Source organism: Mytilus galloprovincialis, chromosome 4, assembly GCF_965363235.1.
Source record: "Mytilus galloprovincialis chromosome 4, xbMytGall1.hap1.1, whole genome shotgun sequence".
NCBI lineage: Eukaryota > Metazoa > Mollusca > Bivalvia > Mytilida > Mytilidae > Mytilus > Mytilus galloprovincialis.
The window spans coordinates 35372532-35393473 of NC_134841.1; the positions used below are offsets into that span (position 1 = coordinate 35372532).

General features: G+C 30.9%; 1 protein-coding gene across 1 annotated transcript in view; it reads right to left on the minus strand.

The window, feature by feature from the left end:
* Positions 1-2199: 2199 nt before the first annotated feature.
* LOC143071993 (uncharacterized) overlaps positions 2200-20942 on the minus strand; it is a 33183-nt gene continuing 14440 nt past the window's right edge. Inside the window, exons 2-12 of the mRNA XM_076246741.1 lie at positions 18369-18449; positions 17551-17605; positions 16911-17076; positions 15234-15430; positions 13769-14017; positions 12304-12399; positions 11438-11600; positions 5299-5507; positions 4761-5003; positions 4297-4341; positions 2200-3253 (exon numbers count right to left, since the gene is read on the minus strand). Of these exons, the coding sequence (XP_076102856.1) occupies positions 2265-3253; positions 4297-4341; positions 4761-5003; positions 5299-5507; positions 11438-11600; positions 12304-12399; positions 13769-14017; positions 15234-15430; positions 16911-17076; positions 17551-17602 (2409 nt within the window). The 5' untranslated portion in view covers positions 17603-17605; positions 18369-18449 and the 3' untranslated portion in view covers positions 2200-2264. The remainder of the gene's footprint in view (positions 3254-4296; positions 4342-4760; positions 5004-5298; positions 5508-11437; positions 11601-12303; positions 12400-13768; positions 14018-15233; positions 15431-16910; positions 17077-17550; positions 17606-18368; positions 18450-20942) is intronic.

The following is a 20942-nucleotide window of genomic DNA, read 5'->3' on the forward strand; positions in this document are numbered from 1 at the left end:
TTCTTTTGCTTTACCGAAAGCTTCTGAAATATTTTTGTTCTTATAACCTCTTGATCTAAGTTGCTGTCTGAGTTGCCCCAAACGATGGTTTAATTTTGATTCCGATGAACAAATCCGTTTTAACCTGATGGCTTGGCTGTACGGAATGCTCCGGGAGCAGTGTTTCGGGTGGCAACTCTTCGGAGAGAGAAATTGGTGTTTATCAGTTTTTTTGGTGTGAAGGTCGGTTGTCATGACTCCGTTTTCTAAAGTTATAGTTTCATAGGACTTTCGAACGGCGGTATACTACTGATGACTTTATTTAACATCTTTCTAAAACACAAAAGGTTTTTCTTTCCCAAGCAAAGATGACCATAGTCAGATTTTGGCATGTTTTGGAATTTTGTGTTTTCATTGCGTTTTCGTTTTATGATTTTGACCCTGACTGTTTTGGTTTAGCGCAACTACTTGCCAATTTTAAGAATCTTAAGTCTGACAAATTAGTTAATAAGCCTTTTTTATGATTTTTTTAAAATTCTAGTTGTTTTAGTATCTAGCCTATTGAACTTGAATCAGAAATATATGACAAAAACAGTAAGATGTGATTCCTAGATATAAGATGTGGTATGAGTGCGAATGTGACAACTCTCCATCCAAGTCACAATTTGTAAGGGAAAAACCATTATAGGTCGAAGTACGATATTTAACACGGAGCCTTGACTCCCACCGAACAGCAAGCTATTAAGGCCCCAAAAATGACTTGTGTAAAACCATTCAAACGGGACAAGCGGTCTAATCTATCTGGAAAGCGAGAAACGAGAAACACGTATGAACCACATCAACAAAAGACAAAAACTGAACATCAGGTTCCTGAATTATGACAGGAAAAAAAGGATTGCAGCGGGTTTAAATAATTTGATAGATACCAACCTTCACCCTTACCTGAAACAATAATGTAACATCACAATATCATAGCTTGACTTACATTTAGTCATTGACACGGAGAGGCAGTTTATAAGTTAACATTACTACAAAAGACACGAACAATGTTCCATCAAAGGTGGACAAATATCAGCAGCGCATGCATATGGAATATATATCCCTCTTAACATGACATTATAAGGATTTTATTGCTAAACTATGAATTAATTTGTTTTAATGGGTATCATTTTTTTGGATAAGCGAAAAGTTACATTTTGTGGATATTTGATTTCGTGGGTTTGCCACAGTCTCCATAAAGCCTAGTTTGCTGAACAATGGAATTTGTTTAGAATGCATTACAAGCCATCATTGAAAAGAACTGCATATCTACATGCATATATTAAACATGTTAAAAGTGACAATACATTAATAAATAATATTTTCATATATTTACATTACATGCACGAAAGACACGAGTCTGTCACGTCTGAAATATAATATAATGCATGATACATTTCTTATTCATTATTGTAGTTAAATGTATAAGCCTTTTATTTCAGAAAAAAATAAACGCTCATTTATTTTCGTTATTGTAGTAATTAATTTCATTACAATATATAAGATTGCAATACATTCATTTACCAGTCAAATTTCGTCATATGTGTGAATAGAACATCGCTTTTTGCATAATAATTATTAAGTATTATCACAGTCAGAAACATACAGTTTAAAAACTGTGGCATTCTGCATAAACTGGCGCTTTAAACGTTTTAAAATACTGTTGTTACATATGCCTCCTATTTAGGATATTCAACATCAATCTTAGTCTACACACAATTGTCACACACATACGTAATATTCTAATCATAAAGGACATGTGGTCTTAGTTTCAACTTAACATGCTCATAAAGTCTTGTTAAACTATCTGCTGTAACCAGAAATTGTACCTACGCCTTAACATATGGACGGACTAACGGATGACGTTTCAAGGATTGTTTTATTTTTGTCTATTGTTTTATATATATATATAACATAATATTATCCTTTGCTCTTTTCAGTTGGAAAGAATAAACATCCTATGAAGGTATCGAATACGCCGATAGATTTTGGACTGACCATTAAAATTGGATACCCAGATTATGTAAAAATAGGAGATACCTATCATCCAATCAAGTTATCCTTTACAGGACTAAAACAAAAGACAGAGTGATAACAATTAAAACTTCCTATTATAGAAATGATTGGAATAAAACGTAAAGACACGATTGTCCTGGCTTTGGTTTATGTATCAAATAAAAATTAAAACATTTACATTTTGTTGTTTGCATATGAATTGATATAGTATTTGCATATACATTTATACATTAAAGGTATGTAATAACTTTATTTTTATGTTCAATAGGGTGTACGATACCATTTTCGATTTCATTTGATTTACTGCATTCCTCATAAACCATATTTGTTTGTGTGCTCAAAACATTCGATTCACATATAGCCATTTCTAGTTCTGCATTAGGTTTCATTATAGGTTTATCAATGTTTAACATAACAGACGATTTTGATGATTGAGCCACATTGGCTTCTGTTTCGATTTGTACATCTACATCCCCAGAAGATAAAGTTTCCGTATGTTGTACAGTCATTTGTGTTTTGCCATCACTAGAACAACTATCTGTTCGAACATGATTTGATGACAAGGTCTCATTTGTTATAGTTTGACTGTCTAGAAGTACCTCAATGAGTTCTAAGTTACAGACGTGTCTTTCGTTTGATTTGTTTGTTACTGCTAGTTTATCGTCATTCACTTCTTTTGTGCAATGTAACGAGACCAGTTTACCATACTCATCCTGTTTGTCTAATTTATCACTAATTACTGAAATGTCAATAGATTCTGAAGAAGCTGCTTCAGTATTGATACTTATTTTGGCGGAAGGATCACACGATATATCCTTTATTCCTAAATGATTCCTATTGTTATTGTTATGTGAATAAAATGATGAATCATTTCGACGTCTATACCGCCTGATTTTTCGTGCTTCTCTTTTTGAAATCTCTTTACATTGTACACCTATAGTCGAAACATCCATCAACACTACACTTCCAAATATTGAAATTAAAATTACTGCTGCTACTATTCCAACACCTTTTGCAGAAGGACGGTTATCTTCTGCACTTGTTTTACTTTTTTCTAATTGTTTCTTTTTTATTTTGTCACTCATTGTTTTCATTTCTTGTTTTAATTCTTGAAACATTCTTTCATTTTCCGCTATTGGATCTAACGTAGTCATTGTGTCATCTGTCGTGAGGATTTCACTCATTTTTGTTGAACCAATAAATGTAGTCGTAATAGATTCTACAAATATTATAAAAAATGCATATTTCTTTTCATTATATGGAAACTATTCCACCGATAAATATAAACACAAATTTTGTGGAATGATTTAGAATAAGACAATTTCTATCGTAAGACCAAAGGACAAGGCTGAGAAAAAGTTCCAGGTGATCTTGAACAATCAGCAAAATATATAACGTATACTAAGCTGTGTTTACTTTCGTCATGATAACGAATCTATTTATACACGAGCTAGTATGTATACATTATCAGTTTAATGGTATGCTAGTGACCTTATATGACATATATTGGGTCAGTTAATTCCATATTGGTACAGTCATTTAGCTGTACGAATGATGAATTAACCCAGGTTTTATAGCTATCTAGACCTCTCACGTGTGTGACAGTCATATACAATGATATTGACAACAATATGCGAGAATAACAAACAGCCTTACTAGGAAAATTGTCCAAAATAGTGGTCATTATTGTGTTTTAATCTTAAACACTATAAAAACAAAGAAATACGTCAACAAAGTATTGAAATAAACCACTTTACTACCCCCATATGAAATATAATTTTTTTCCGCGCCGTTGCTTTTAACCAATCATATTCTTAGAAACGTATATGAGATAAGATTAATCGTTATACGCGTACTTTGTCAATGTCGAACAAAGGCGCACCCTATTTAAAAAATATGCAATTCTGACTATTAATGTTTTATCTGAGACAGGTATACTTCATCCATATTTATTCTTTTATTACCTGTTTACTAAGGCATACCGTGTGTTACGCTAATCCGTGAAGATCTAAGATACAAAGAATCAAAAAGAGAAAACAAAGTGAATATATTTCCGTTTAGTTTGACATTTATAATATATATGCATCAACCTTGTACATGTACGACAGACTGTATCTTCCTTAATTTCCATATTTGAGTGATATCATTATTCTATACCTTGTCTTATCAGCAATAATTATAAATGACAATACTGACATGTTAATTGTATTTTTGACTTGGCTAAATTGTTAATTATTCTTCCGATTCTGTTAATATACATACCTGTTGTAGACATTAAGGTAGTTATTTCTTTGACCGTATTATATCCTGGAATAAAAAGTTAATCACTTTGATGTGGTACCTTACAACTAAATTACCATGCTCTAAATTTAACAACCAATATAACAATAGATATACGAAGATATGGTATGAGTGTCAATGAGACAACTCTTTCATCCAAGTCTCAATTTGTAAAAGTAAACCATCACAAGTAAACACTGAGATCATCCCTTAGTTTTTAGTGAGGTTCGTGTTGCTTAGTCTTTATATTTCTATTATTTGTTTGTCCTTTTCATTTTTAGTCATGGTGTTGTCGGTTTATTTCGATCTATAAGTTTGAGTCTCCCTTTGGTATCTTTCGCACCTCTGTTGAAATTTTCAATCTTGTTAAATATTTCAAGGTTAACTGAAAGCAAATGAAATTGTTTAACAAACAAAACTAGTGTGTACACGTTGTAATATCTTACCAAAACTACAACGTCTATGAAAATAGTTCCAATTAACAGAATTTGTATGATAATACTGTTCAACAGTCCATCTGTTCTCCTGACTTATTTGGCATATCCTACTATTGGTATTGTACTCATAGGAGAGACAAAACTTGGCAGATATACACTTATTTTGGCAATAATTTGCAGATACGTCGTCATATAGTTCTTCATTGTATGCCATGATACTTGCATTAGCAGTTCTGATAAATTCACATGACTCTACAAATAGAAAAGTTTGAAAAGCAAGTTGTTTTCATACTACAAATATGTAAAAGCGGTTGCATCTTTAAAAACATACTTAGAATTTTTACGATTGAAATCGCTAAGGCAAAATTCAGCATGTTATATTACTTCAAAAAAGTTTTACTTCAGTTTTGACTAATACAAATATTTCACCATCTGACAACAGTCAAAAGCTCATGATAAAAGTGGAGACGAATTAATGATTTACACATTTATTGTTAACGCAGTATTTTTTCTGATAAACATAAAGAAAAAAAAATAACAAAATAACCTTTAGGGTACTGACAAAGAAATCGTTTCTTTTCATCGCAAACCTCATTATACCACCAACCACTAGACAATGACACAGCACCGCATACTTTTATAAAGTCAAATTCGTTAGGCTTATACTTGAAATTTGACCATTCCAAATCAGTATTGTTATACCAATGCCATCCAATGTTTTCTGTTCGCCTAAGGCCAATCCAAAACAATTCATTCCTAAAATACAAAAGATACCCTGTTTGTCTGATATCGCTATTATTATTTGATACGATGGATGCATTTTATTTTCGTGGATACAAATTTTCGTGGTTTGAGGAAAACTGCATATTCCTGGATATTTAATTTCGTAGTTTTGGCAAAGTCTGCATACATAGCCCTAGACAATTAGTATTTCGCTGAACGTTTCAAATCGTGATTCTCCTGTACCAATACAATCCACGAAAAGTGGTATCCAATAAATATTAATGAATTCACAGTATGTGGGACTCTAAAAATGTTAGCAAAAAAATTGTCATAATAAAATAGTGTAGTCTGATCGACTGCACAAACATCCAAACTGGATATATGTTATGCTATCACAAATTAGATGTTCTCCCTTCGATCTGATGTAAAAAGACACTGAAGATAACAAGATGCATCAACACCCATATGCCATAGAAAAACAGAATACTTTTGTAAAAACAAGGAACTGTGTAATTATCCAAAAGAGAAAACTACAGCAATAAACGAAAACAAAATATATTCATAGATTTAAATAAAGGCAATAGTAGTATACCGCTGTTCGAAACTTTTATCAATTACAATTTTCCTCGGATTTCAGTATTTTTGTGATTTTTCGTTTTACAACCGCCCCAAAGTCTTTTGTAAAACTAAACAACGGAAACTATAAAAACAAGTTTTGGGTCGTCGAGCTATATCGTTGGATGGGAAAAGAGCTTTTAAAAAACAGATAACAAATTTACAATAGAAAAAGACACCAAGTACCGATCAATAATTTTCCTTCACTGAAATCCTTATTGAAACATAATTTCCACAGAAATTTCAACATGGTTTCCGTGATTTAAATACCATTCAGCATAAAATCTCATTAAATCACACAAGCGGTCTACGAAAAGTATGAGCATGTATAAAGTCAATATATAAGCATTACAAGCATTAGCCTTTCAAAAAGGGCTAGTCGACTCTTAGCTGATGAAAATGGAAAGTGCTCTCGCTGTGAAGATTTATTCATTTACTAGAATAGCCACGTGCATCAATCAACAAATTTTACCACACACGTGAGGTCACATGTTATGAAGTAGTATTAATCGTTTAACGTTGTTGTTTACGAAACTCCAGAAGATTCGACTATTTATAGATAAAAGTTATCTGTGTACCAATATCATGAATATGCATGATTAATGACCAGGCAAAATCTAATTGCTAAAATAGAGAGGGAAAATCCGATACTCTACGGGATTGAAGGACATTAACTAGGTTTGGATTGTCCTAACCAATCAATAAACTTTGATTATTCACGTCTCGTAATATCTTCCAATCAGGTAGCAAGAAAAATTCACGCACTGACTGTCCATCGTTCAATTCTTAATATCGACTCCTAGGAGTCGATATTCAGAATTACTACACTACTTAATTGATAACCTTGAAAATAATAGTTGAATAAATATATATGGATCGTCTTAGTTTACGAACTCTATAAACAGCATCTCCGCAATTTAAGTATGTGATGAAAATGGAAGGAAGCTAAATAGAGTATAGCGAAAGACAGCAACAGTTTTTTACAAGCAAGTTGCTGTTTACAGGTTTTCTTCTTTTTTTTTTATATAGGACAAAGTGTGATCAATTCAAAACATTTACATAATTAAAACATTTATATGTTTCCTATCATGCTTTTCTTGATGCAGGATTGCTGCTAACACAATAACTATTAAACCAAATTTCCAAATGGTGAAGTTAAAAACATTACTGTGTACATTTTACGGACGCCATCAAAAGTTGATTGACCTTTATGAAATATCCATTTCACAAATGGTTTCGGATATGTTCCTAAATGTCGTAACTACAATACCGTTCCCTTTTCACGAACATGGCCTACCGAATAAGACGATTAACCGGGTTTTTATTACGGGTGCCTCATGATGAGCAGGATCTGTTTACCTTTCAGACGCACCTGAGAAAATTCCCACTTTTTTGGTGATGTTCGTGTTTCTTAGTCTTTAGTTTTGTATGTTGTTTTTTTTTTTTTGTACTTTTGTTTGTTTGTTTGTCTTTTTCTTTTTTAGCAATGACATTTTATTTTCGATCTATTAGTTTGAATGTCCCTCTATTATATTTCGCTCCTCTTTTACAACCTTTGTAATCATACACAAAAGAAAAGTTTTATCTAAAATAAATGCATTATAACTATTATTATAAAAAAAAAATATTCACGAGAAACACACTGTATTTTAATATGTAATGTAAAACGACAGGATATTGTGTATCTATCCTTGACAAAACAATCTTTATACACACATGTCAAAACATATATCTGCAATGAAATTACGCTTTTATCAATTTAATGGAATTAGATGCGACTATCATACAATTAAGAGGTTTACCTAGCTATAAAACAATGATTTATCTACCATTTTCTACATTAGAAATTACCTGGAAAACAAAGAATTTGATAGATGTTTTCAATTCGTGTGGTGTGTTTGAGCTTTTGATTTTGCCTATTGATAAAGGACTTCCCGTTTTGAATTTTTCTTGGTGTTCGTTTTTCTTTCTTTTTTTTTCTTTTTTTTTACCATTTTACGTTTTTTTTCGTCACGTTCAAGACGGTTCTCTGTAAGATATCGATTATGGTACTCTTGTCAATTTATTTGTAATAGACAAAAAACTTATTCGTACTGTATATTTGCTGTAAAACATAAAATTTAACTGCACAAATATCAATATTGCTGTAGACGTGTGGTTTTTTCTTAATTATTTAATACTGGAATACGATATAAATAGAAGAACTACGTAAGACCAATGTATCAGCTAGTTTATAATTCAGGACATTAATACTTATATTTTGTTGCAGAAACCTTGATATATTAGTATTTTACTGTTGATATTATAACTATAATACATGGCAATCAAATGTGTTTTCACTCTAATCCATATGTCCTTGGCACTAATTATTTAAAAAGAAGTGTGAATTCACGCAAAGAGATAGTGTCTCGTATTAAAATCTCATGTAACTTTTTCAAGTATCTCAGGGTAATTAAGCTATTTTGTTTTCATTTTCATTTCAAATTGACTATCATTTTCGGTTTGATTAGCATGATATACTTAAGCTGATTGCAGACATCAGCATGTGTATTAGCAATCAAAATGTCATTAACCATCCTTACGTTCAATTAAACATGAAGTATGTATGAAAATAAACAAATTAAACCGAAGTGTTTTCATCTCCTCAACTTTGTTTTCATTAAATTAAACATCGCACTTCATGACAAATGAATAAGTACAAACTGTACTTTTATGAATGGTCCACATCTTTCGCTCATTGATTTCTGAGAAGTAGGGCATGTAATACTTTTTTAGTTAAAAGGGGATCAGTGGAGTTAATTAGTAGTGTTTAGCCTGAGGTATTATTAGATGGATGTAAGATTGATGTACTCATTTCATTATTATGCATTTTTATATTACATCTATAATTAAAACTTGTTTTATGGCTGTTGTTCTGTAAAAATGATGACATTTAGATAACTGGAAAATAAATGAGAGAATTAAATCACAGATGATTATTTACGAATTTTCCCGGTTGATGAATGGATTTTTACAGAGCAAGACCGGCTTAGTAGGAAAACGGAAGAATGCTTAAGGGATAGTACTTTCTGGTCCAATAAATGTTTGTTATACAATATGATAAAATTAGGCGATTCTTATTTTTCTGTTTCTCTACTAAGAAATAAAGTTCGTCATTTTGTATTTTTTTACGTGAAAGAAATACGGTCGAATTTAATCATGACATTTTATTAATTCTATTTTTAATTCAAAGTTAAAATACAAAAAACAAAAAACCAAGTGACAATTCTGCAATATGTAAAGGTATGCATATATGTCTGTGTGGTATATTAGTGAATGAATTCAAACTGTGATATTATATTAGTTTATTAGATAAATATGAATAATAATTGTATAGCGTGCACGTGAAAAATATGAAGTATGCTTAATTAAAGATTAAAAAAAAAAAAAAACTATTTTCAAAATCAAATCAGGTTGATAAGTACCATAAATATATAAGTAGCACGATATTTTTAATGACTTTTGGAAAAAAAATCTTAAATAAATTAATTCCATCATTTCCAAATCAACCAGCTACACGAAAGACGAAAGAACGTATACACTTTTAATACCTCTATCTTTTCCTTGAGTCAATGCTCTATTTTAAGATATGTTTGTTAATACATGAGGAAGATGACAGGTTAAAATAAGAACAAACTACACTATTAATATACATAAGGAGGAGATTATGGTATGATTGCCAATGGAACAACTATCCACCAAAGTTCTAATAAAGTAGATTTTAGAAATCAGAGTCCTTCAAAAATAAACTGTATAACAATGTTTTCCACTTCACCCTAAATGAGGTTCGTTTCTACAAAGAGTCAACAGTTCAACCAAATATATAGAGAACTATGTTGGATATGTAGATTTTATTGGTCTTTTGACAATTCATCTAATGTGGTTTAAAAAGTACAATGTACCATGCTACCAAAATAATATTTTCTTGTAAAGGTTAAATTTGTTTTTGTTTTTAGCTTGTCGTAACATGTATGCTTTGTTTTGTAAGTAACACGGAAATTTATCGTTATATTAGTCATAAAATACACATGATAAAGAAATATGAGGAAGTATTTCATTCCATATGAGACAATATATAAGCATTTATAGACAACCGTACTGTCTTCACCACGGAGAAAAACCCATACCATTTAGTTGGCTGTAAAAACTCCCTCTATTAAAAATGCGAAATAATTCAATCGAGAAAACTAATGGTATAATATAAAAATTATACTTAACAATGCACATATCTCTTGACGTAAATAAGTAACTGCAACAAAGTTACATGACATTTACTGGTGTTTGTTTAACAATTTACAACAATCAATATTGAACATAAAAAATTAACTAGAAAATATATTTTTGTTCTCTTGTTATCGAACCTGATAACTTTGAGTTTGAAGTCAGCGATCTGACCGACTAAAGTTCTACTCAAGGGAACCAATTCCGTCATACTTATAAACTTACCAGTGTTTACAGAAAGAGACGATAAAATTATTCATATGGTTAAATGTGATATAACGGAGTCTTTTCCGTTGAAAACATATAGGGGGTTGGATGTACTCACCCTTCAGGTTCGAATGAAATCACCGTAGTTTGTGAAGTGATTTGTGTTGCACAGTCTTGCATTTTGTGAACGTTTGGTTTTTCTTTTCGCCGTCTTACGGGTACGTTTGTTCTGGTGAAGCTACACTTTTCCCTATTTTTGTTTGTTACTTATGACATGTCTCTTTATCAATTGACTAGATTTGACAATCTGTAAACTATTGTCATCTTAATTTATTAGTTTTGGATGTACCATTTGTATGTTCTGCCTCTTTTTAAATAGACTTAGAAAGGTATACTATACAGCAGTATTCTTTTGAAGTCAACTGTACAACACCACATATTCATTTCTTTGTAAAAGACTATTTCCTACACATGCCTCTTAAAATATGTGATTTCAACGTTGCGTTTCTCTAAAAAGATAACTAATACTTGACATAAACGTACAAATGTATAAATAGACTGAAACTGAACTGTAAGACAAGAGAAAATAAATAAATGCATTATTTATTTTGCGATTGAACAACAGCATCTGCATTTGGAGTCACATCTCGAAATTATTTAATAATAGAAATGCATAAGGATATGGGATATCTATCCATGACACTAAATTAGTACATGCACAACAAAAAACACACAAGAACACAGAAGGAGCGGGTTTGTGTTGCTGTTCTTCATCTCAAAGTCACTGTGAGACCTTAACACGAAACAAAGCAAAAAACAACTCTCACCTGAAAGGAAATACGGTTTATTTTAATACTTGAATATAATGTAGAAGTACGTACACGTTTACCATGCTTTGGTATCCTGTTTCTGGTATATTAGATGGACCATCTAAATTAGCCAGATGACCTCCATTATCTTTACAATACTTCCCAGCCTCAGACCATGATAAACTTATGTTATATAACACATATTGTCTTGGTTCTAATAATGACAAGTCAACTTCTACAATGTATATAATTTAAAACTAGTGAATGTATTTAACATAAAAGAAGATGTTATGTGATCATATAATGTATACGGCAAGATCCTTCATTTTTTCAAATTGGCCTTAAATGAATGAGCGCTTTCGAGGTGACTGAACATTATAATTGTTTTCTGTATTATGTTTTTTTTTTTACTATTAGGAGATATTTGATATCAATGTTTATGGATATTTAACTCAATGAGAAATGGAATATTGATAAGAATCATGAACACGTTTTTAGAACACACTTAGATAAATTTAATTGACCATCTCACTTCAAGCAAGAAGAAATGATAACCATCGTTTGGTTGTGTTTTGACAACTTTCAGTTTCAGTTTCCGATTCGAGCATTTTTCGTTAAATCCCTATATTCTAACGTCATCGTTCAATGATGTCATTTCATTTACAACATCTGACGTGAGGTAAATTATTTATAAAAGACCATAAAATCATACGATGTTGGAGTAGGATTCGAACAGCCTAAAAAAATCATGACGGTGTCTATCAGCTGACATGTGAATCTTACCACGGGCGTTTACTCAACACGTTTGAAAACGTACACTCATGTTTTATAATATGGGATATTGACTTTCAATAAGCGACTTAAGGCAATTCAAAATGTCATGTTGAATTTCAGACCGTTTTTTTTTAATTATATGTGAAACTGATATTATAACTTACCATGACCATCTGTTGGTGTATTCATAGGCATTGTCATTGTAGTACTGTGATATACCATATAAGTTGTTTGGTCTGACTCCTCGGATAATATAGTTGCTGTAACAATTTAAAAATCTACATTCAGTATATATCAGAACAAGGGACAACAATTTGATAATTGATATCCTGCAGGAAACCTAAAGATAATATTCAAATAATTCATTATTTTGTTACGAATGTTTGTAAGTCCATCGTATGGCGTTACCATATATCCGTACAAACGTTACGCCCGTTCATGTTTACAGATATATGTATATATAGTGTTTATACTTTCTTTACATCAATGTAAATTACAACACAACTACTGTTCAAACAGTGTTATTAGAAAGAACGATTGAAATCCACACTACGAACGTTTATGGTCACCATCACAACTGGTTGAAGACTACGATATGACGATGTCTCAAATGACTAGTTTTATGATCTTTAGATGCCAATATCTGATCGATAATTTTACCAATTGTTTCCCTTTCCCGATTATGACATTTTGTCTGTGTCGGAAACCGCCAATTGGGTAATGCATGCAAAGCAGGACTAGCTTACACTGACGACGAATCAAGTATTCATTCGATTTACCTCTTTCTATTCTTTCCTTTAAGGATGTACTTTGAATATTGAATAAATCAAGAATTTAAAATCAATACTATAATTCAGGAGAGCATTGGTTTGTTTAGGATCAAACTAAGCAAACAATATTGATAGGTCACGAAGCTCCTTTTCTTAGATATTTGATTTTTAAAATATGGCTGTAAAAAGCTGACTCGGAAAAGAAAGAAAATCAAGAAAATCAAGAATTTGATTAAATTTTAGGATATGACCTTTTATAAGCTATTAAATCTTATATGAAAAGATAAATAGGTGTTATTGGGCAAAACATACCGCCTTATATCCTAGGGAATAACATCAAGGAGTCCAAACATATGACACAAATTCCAAAACCTCACCTATGTACATTCTTAAGTTGTCACTTGTTAACGGTAAAAAAAAACAACAAAGTACATGTTTAACTTAAAGACCTAATATTAAATTAATTTTTGAAAATTTTGTACAATAAAGTATTGCATAAACGAGAGAAAGTTGTTTTTAATGCAAATAAATAAATATTTCAAGAATGAGAAAATATAAGGCTGAGTTTAAGGTGGTGAAAATACATACAATCATTTGATAAACCATTCATTCAGGTTTGAAACAAGTATTTATTATGACATACCCGACAAAACCTTAGCCGGAATGATATCACATGCGCGTGTCCTGTATAAAACCTGAATATCGTATAATATTACTGGTTTGAAAATGTTACCCTCATACCTGAAATGACTGTAATTAATTCAAACAGTGTTATTCATCACGTTTTCTCCCTGCAGAATTGCATGGGCATTTCTACTTAATATGCATGGTGCTATATATTTCGTTTAATAAAACTTACAGGTATAACATGTTTTATGATAATAGTCCCAGCTTTTGTCAAAATATACAAAGCTCTCCGATGCTGTCCATCGATTAACATCGTTCAATTGACAAAATTGGTTTACTGTATTGTATTCAAATGACCAGCATTCAAATTCTGTCACATGACCGCATACGTCTTTACATCTCTGTAGACTCGTTCTGGTCAAGCTGAATTTGTTATGTCCAACAATACTTGCTTGGTTATAGATTCTGAAGTAACAGCTACCTGTGGGATTATGTTTTAAAGACATCATTTCATTAATTATGAATTAAAGGTAGAACTGATAATTCAGATGATGAGCAAGGTTAAATACGATGAACACTCAATATGAAAAGTTGGCAATGACCTCACAAGTAGCATGTTGTTTTTTGTTTGTTATTTACACAAATATAATTAAACTTTTTTTTATTTCCATTTGATTTTGTCAACATAGTTTTTCTTTTCGGTCACACAAATACTTAATAAATTTTCTTTGATCTGAAAATAGCTTCAATTCTATAATTTTGTATTTAAATCAGTATGATGCACTTTTTAAAAGGACTACATAATTGATAGAAACTGCATGTGTGGCGAAATCAATAAAGTTAACTATACTTGTCAATTAGTATTTATTGCTTAATTTACAAGTATTCAAAGAGCGATTAAAAGTTCAAATAAATGTTTTTCACTGAGACACTGGCCGAGATGTGACGAATTCTGGTGTGATCGAATTGTGTCCTTGAAGTCCATTGAGAGATCTTATATAGTCCAGTGGTCCTTACAAACGGTCCATAGCTGTAGGCCGGTTACGTATTCGTCTGGTTATGGAGTAATAATAGTCTGTGGTTAATTGCCAAACTATGCAATTAACCCCTGACGGTTACATGTTAATTCACAGTGGACATGGTCATTTATTGGCTTCAGGGTATATATGTCTATAATATACGAACAGATTGTTATTATAGTGTCTAAAGGCTTCCTGCTGATTAATGTATGGAACACAATTGTGTAACACATGACATGGAAAGTAATTACTTAAATCTTATGAATAATTGAAATGATTCGTCCGACGTCACACATAAAGTGTAGCGAAATTAAATATTTATTTTTCATCTAAATAACTAAAAAAAAATCTAATTTAAAAAAAGATTGTATCCAAAAAAAAACACAAAATCGAAGACAGTTTGGTGGGTGTTGACTGTTTTGAGCGACCAGTTGCCTAACTGCATATAAGTTGTATAAAGTATATACAGTATAGTACCTGAGGAAACCCGCCAGTTATAGAACTTCTAAAAAATCCGGTTTGCACATCGGTAAACAGTTTTCATTCGTGATGGCGGGGAGTAGAATATTACCTAGTGTCCAACAGCCATAGAGACCGATTTATATTTTTATAAAAAAAAATCTCATTTTGTATCTTTGACACTCCAATGAAGATACCAAATACTGAAAGTCAAATCACCTGTTTTGTATTGACAAAAGAACGGTAACTTAATGCCACACAACTTTGGTTCCAGAATTGCGTCCATTGTTAATCTTGCAGACATACATCTATCTAATGGAGGCGCTCGTTTCCATGGTGATGACGTCAGTTCTGTACCATCATCCCACACCCATGTGTTATTTATATTTGACAAACCAATCCACACGGATATATTTCTGTAAGATAATTTCACCACAGTAATGTTAACTATATATCTTAAAGCATGCTTTCACTCACATGTATTGTAATCATGCCTTGTTTCCCGCTATTATGAAATCACTTAATGAGACTGATTTATCTGATTTGAACTTGCCATGTACAATTTGACAGGTACCATTTATCGAGCAGGATATGCGAACCTTATGGAGTATAAGAGATACAACAATATGATTGGTTTAATGTATATTAAAGAACTTTTTTTACCTTCTGAAATACACAGGTACAGAAGGCGGGTTACAGTTATAGTGTATCTTAATTTGAATTTTGTGGTTTATGTTTAAAGCAGTTTGGCATAAGCATTACATGATACAGTATATTCACAATGACAACACAATATAATGCCACTTTTAAACAAGGATGAAGTACAGTTTTATTTCAAATCCATGCAATTAGTGGCAAAAATAGATAATACATATCATTTTCTCACGATCTAATGTATCAACAGATTTTCCAACGACCCGAATCTATTTTTTACACGCTTATGATGCGGTCGAAGATAATTGATAATATAATTGGCATAATTGTGTTTTTTCTGTAAATAATTTAATAGTTCTCATTGGTTTTATTATAAGTTAATTGTCATTCCAAATCATAATTGCTGTAATTTTATTTTTTCAAATTGTAAACGATTTTGAGAAAATTTCAATATTTAACAGGTGATAAATAACTTGTTTCTTCCCACACATTTGCACATTAGGCTGTGAAACTGAAATTATCTCTATGTGAATACAACTTTTACAGATATTTTCTGATAAAATAATAAAATGGAGCTCGATTTGGCTGCATATCGTTTTGAAAAAAATATTTATTCAAAGTCAAACATATATAAATAGCTTTCATTTAACGAAAAGTCATTATGATTTAGTGAGAATTAATTCACTGTAAGATGATAAACAATAATCGAAAATTTTGCGTTTTTTCTACTTATTAGGCTCTCAATGACCTTTTTTCAAATTTACAAGTAAGCCAATGGTATAATTTAAAGTAAAAGTCAGGCATTGTGAACAGGTTTTTTACAACAGGGTTTTACTCCGTCTGTCGAACTAAAATACGTATCTAAAATGATGAGACAGATGAAGGGCAACTGTTATCTTTATAGTTTTTCTTTTTTAAATGTTAATATGAGATATGTTTATATCTTTCTATTTACATAACTTTCTTTGATTCTGATCAGAATGCTGGCTTATTGCTTTGGCAATGGAAAAAATGTTTTGATAAAAAAAAATCCTTCATTTTTTCAATCTTATTTGATATTTAAAAAAAACAAAAACTAATATGTATATTAAGATTTGACCACATTCAAAGACTATTGTGGACTATACGGTATAGGTTTTTCCCAATTGTTGATTGCCTGTAATTACCTTAGTGTATAGTTGTCTCATTAGCAATCATACCATACCTCCTTGTTTGTATATGCCTTTGTATTAAAATAATTACCTTAACGATGAAATATCAGCAATAATTTCAGGAATAATATAATTTTTGATAATGGGAAGAGTTCCACCATAACTTTTACAAATATCGCTGGCTGTCTGATAATTTCTCTGTTCTTGATGATAAACCAAAGTATATCCAAAATCAGCAGCAAAATGGGAACCTATCTCTACGGAAAGAAATCAAAAATTAGTTAGTCAAATAGACAGTACTAAGGAGAAGATATAACATACATTGATCAAAATGCAATTGATATATTTTAACCTGACCAAATAAACCATAATTGGAACTTTACACTATTTGAGTATCATCTTACATTATTATGTAGGTCATATATACTCCTCATTCAATGGTCTAGTATTGTCCAATGAAATTTCAACATTTTTCTATTTCTTGCATCACGTGCACTTCCTACTCTTTTGATCTTTTAATTGCATTTGTAAAATATTGTTTTTTAATTAACCCAATGACAAAACAATTAGCATCAACCAAATGACAATTCTGTCATTAACTAATGACAAAACAATTAACAAGAATTAACTTATTTGTTTTATTACATTCATTCATATTACAGTAGCAAATAAATATACGACATACTTTAATTTTTTTTTATAATTTAAACATGTACTTTATGTTGTTTTACCTTTCACAACAGTAGCTATGCTCAAAAGTTGTATAATGGGCCAATAACACATATTCTGAAACGATAAAAAATGAGAGAGATATTGTCACTAGTTAAAAAAAGAATTTGCACACTATAGGATTACCATAAGTTGCTTTTGTAGGAAATAATATTTGTTAATTGAATTTGTCACACAAGTATGGAATTTGTTTATATAAAACACATAAATTTGGCACTAACCACATCGGAATTGAAAAAGATAGATAAAGAAAAGTACTGATTTTTAAAACTGCAACCAACAACGAAAAAGGGATTATTTACACCCACCAACAACAAAAAGTTTTTCAAAATTGCATATATAGACATTCTTCTCACATACATGGTCTATCTGTTAAATATGAATAATCCTTTACAGAATAAATCAACAATATGACCAAAAAAAAAGAATGAAAGCACGTTGTTCGCTGTCATTATACATTTTTTGTGGTATATCTATTATTTCGGACGAGTTGGGTATTTGTCAGTTACAGAGAACCGTTTTGCATGATATTTGTTTTTTTTTGTGTATTCGTTGATCATATCATATGCAAAACTTTTATTTGAACTTAGCATTATGATCAAGTTAATTCATTACCTTGTTTGATATTTAGTATAATATAACAATAATGTGATAACATTTATTATACGTAGTAGTGGCTTCCAGTTCAAAACAATAAAGTGATGTTGCTTAATATGGTATGCTAGAGAACTTTGAACCATATATTTCATTAAGTATTTACTGTAGATTGTCAGTTGTCAGTATAATTCAAATTGTTGAAAAAATATATCAAAATGCTTACTTAACTGATAAGGACGATTTCATTTATTCAGACGGGACTGTCTATTGTAGAAGATTGTTTATTGTCATCTGTTAGTGTCTTCTGTGAAAAAAAAAAATATCATGTTTTTTACTATCTCCATGTCACAAAACCCCATGTCTCTCTTTATTCGTAGATAATATAAAATACATTTAATTTTCAACGTTATCATTTTCCTAATTTCGACCATTTGAATATCTCTTTATAAATGCATAGTAAAACTTAATCGTTCTCAAATCGATCTTTTTAATCTAGTTTAAGCTGGTATTCAGATTCTTCATTCTTTCATGGCCTGTTTCGATTGATTTGTGCACTATATTGCAACTTTAAGCTAATGCAGCGTAACGGACTATCATTTAATACATATAATACCCCACGTCAAGACACACATCAGTTGAGATTCAAGGAATAAAACAAGAATGCATGAAATAAGTTAAGTCGAATATGGGTTTGGTAAATCTCCTTTACATTCATTTCCTATATAAAATTGCCTTGATGATATTCATTTAGTAAAAGTAATTTACCTAAACAAATATTACAGTATTTAAACGAGTAATACATATAATCAGATTTGCTTTTAAAAAAATTCTTTAAAAGAAATTAAAGATAATAACCTTTTTGAACTAAAGACTAGAAGACAACTTCTTTATTAAAGCATATATTAATAATGATATAGACTGTTTTTCAAAAACACTCTACTTTGATAAAATCCATGTATTTGCTTTCTTTTGCATAAAATGAGATATGAAGTGACCGTCAATGATCCAGCAATAATCAAGTGTTTGAACAGATGAAATATGTTTATACTATGTCTTGATCGGTTTATGAGATTTAAACATTTGCAGACTACTGTTGTCTATATCTTGATCTCGAATTTTTGCTCTATTTTTACATTTCTTGATCGGTGTGAGAAAAATATTTCTCCTCACCAGTGAAAAATCTGTTCTCGGCAAATGATTGGAAAAAGATTAATTGGGACGTCATGAAAAAAGGCGACCATGCCCTGATGACGTCACATAAAAGGTACACAACTTTTTTCAAAAAGGAAAGATAAAAATGATTAGAGAAGCAGATTCCACCACTATAACTCTCGCTCTAAATATAAAAATTTAACTGTCTCGAGTTGAGAAATATCGTAACACACTTGTTGCATGTTAAACCTTCCGCTTTTATAGCAATGTTAAATATAACATTAAAATGAAAACATTACATGACAGGACTACAATCATCACGTATATCAGGATTGAAATGTAGTATTTGCGCCAGACGCGGGTTTCGTCTTGAAAAGACTCATCAGTGACGTTCCAATAAAAATGTTAGAGGCCAAATAAGTACTAAGTTGAAGAGCATTTAGGACAAAAAAAATCTAAAAAGGTTGCCAACAGCTTATATAATATGCAAGCATAAATAACTGAATGAATGCTATTATATATATCCGATTTTTTTCATTCAGAAACTTTACATAACATCCATTTAAATATTTTCCTTCTTTTTTTTTTTTGGAAAATATGTAAAGCGAATAAATGTTATCATGATATCGTGATATAAAGAATTCTAATTTATTGACATTGTATTAATTTATTTCAACTGTTCTTCTTAAACACATTAAAAATCTCTTTCTTTGAACAAACCTGAAATGGAATTATTCATTTGTCTCTCATGATACTTATGATTCAAGCTTTCGTGTTCAAAAAAGATAAATTGCAAAATCATAATGGGAAAAAGAAAATAATTAAACTAACTTAGACTTCAATGGTCCTTTTGAGCCATTGTTAGGATTCCCAGTAATACATATACCTACATACACACCAAACACATGCAACTGTTATGTGTTGCTCTAGTGTAAAGTGAAATTATGTAAGGGGTATGACAAAGATAAGATGCCACTTGCTGGTATATGTAGTGTCACTTCTTAAAGAGTGGTTTTAAGCTATAACTACAAGAACTATAAAAATAAAGGTAAAATAACAATAATTTAAAAATCCGGGGACTATTCAAAACCGAAAATCCCTAATCAAATGGCAAAATCAAAAGCTCAAGCACATAAAACGAATAGATAACAACTGTCATATTCCTGAATTGGTACAGCCATTTTCTTTTTGTAGAAAATGTGTAATTAAACCTGGTTTTATAGCTAAACCTCTCACTTGTACGACAGTCGCTTAACATTCCAAAAACATTGTGTTTAAGGGGTTAAACAGCGAAGCCAAACAGAATTATCAATAATAATAAAGGTACAAATTTTACTGCACCAGATGCATCTTTCGCTATGGCGTTGTCAGTTTATGAGTTTGACTCTCCCTCTGGTATTTTTCGTCCCTCTTTTTTAATGTCCATTTAGTGATGAATTGCGCTAATATACTAAAAAATTGTGTTTGAAAAATCTAAAACCAAATATAAATTTTTCACAAAAGTATAGCCGAACAAAGACATGGAATCAAAGAATTACTCGAGAGGGGAGCACATTACTTCATTTAATATTATTTCCAATAATTGGATACACCAACTTTCAGTATTTTAATGCTTGTTGAAAAGTCTACACTACTGGGCTACTGA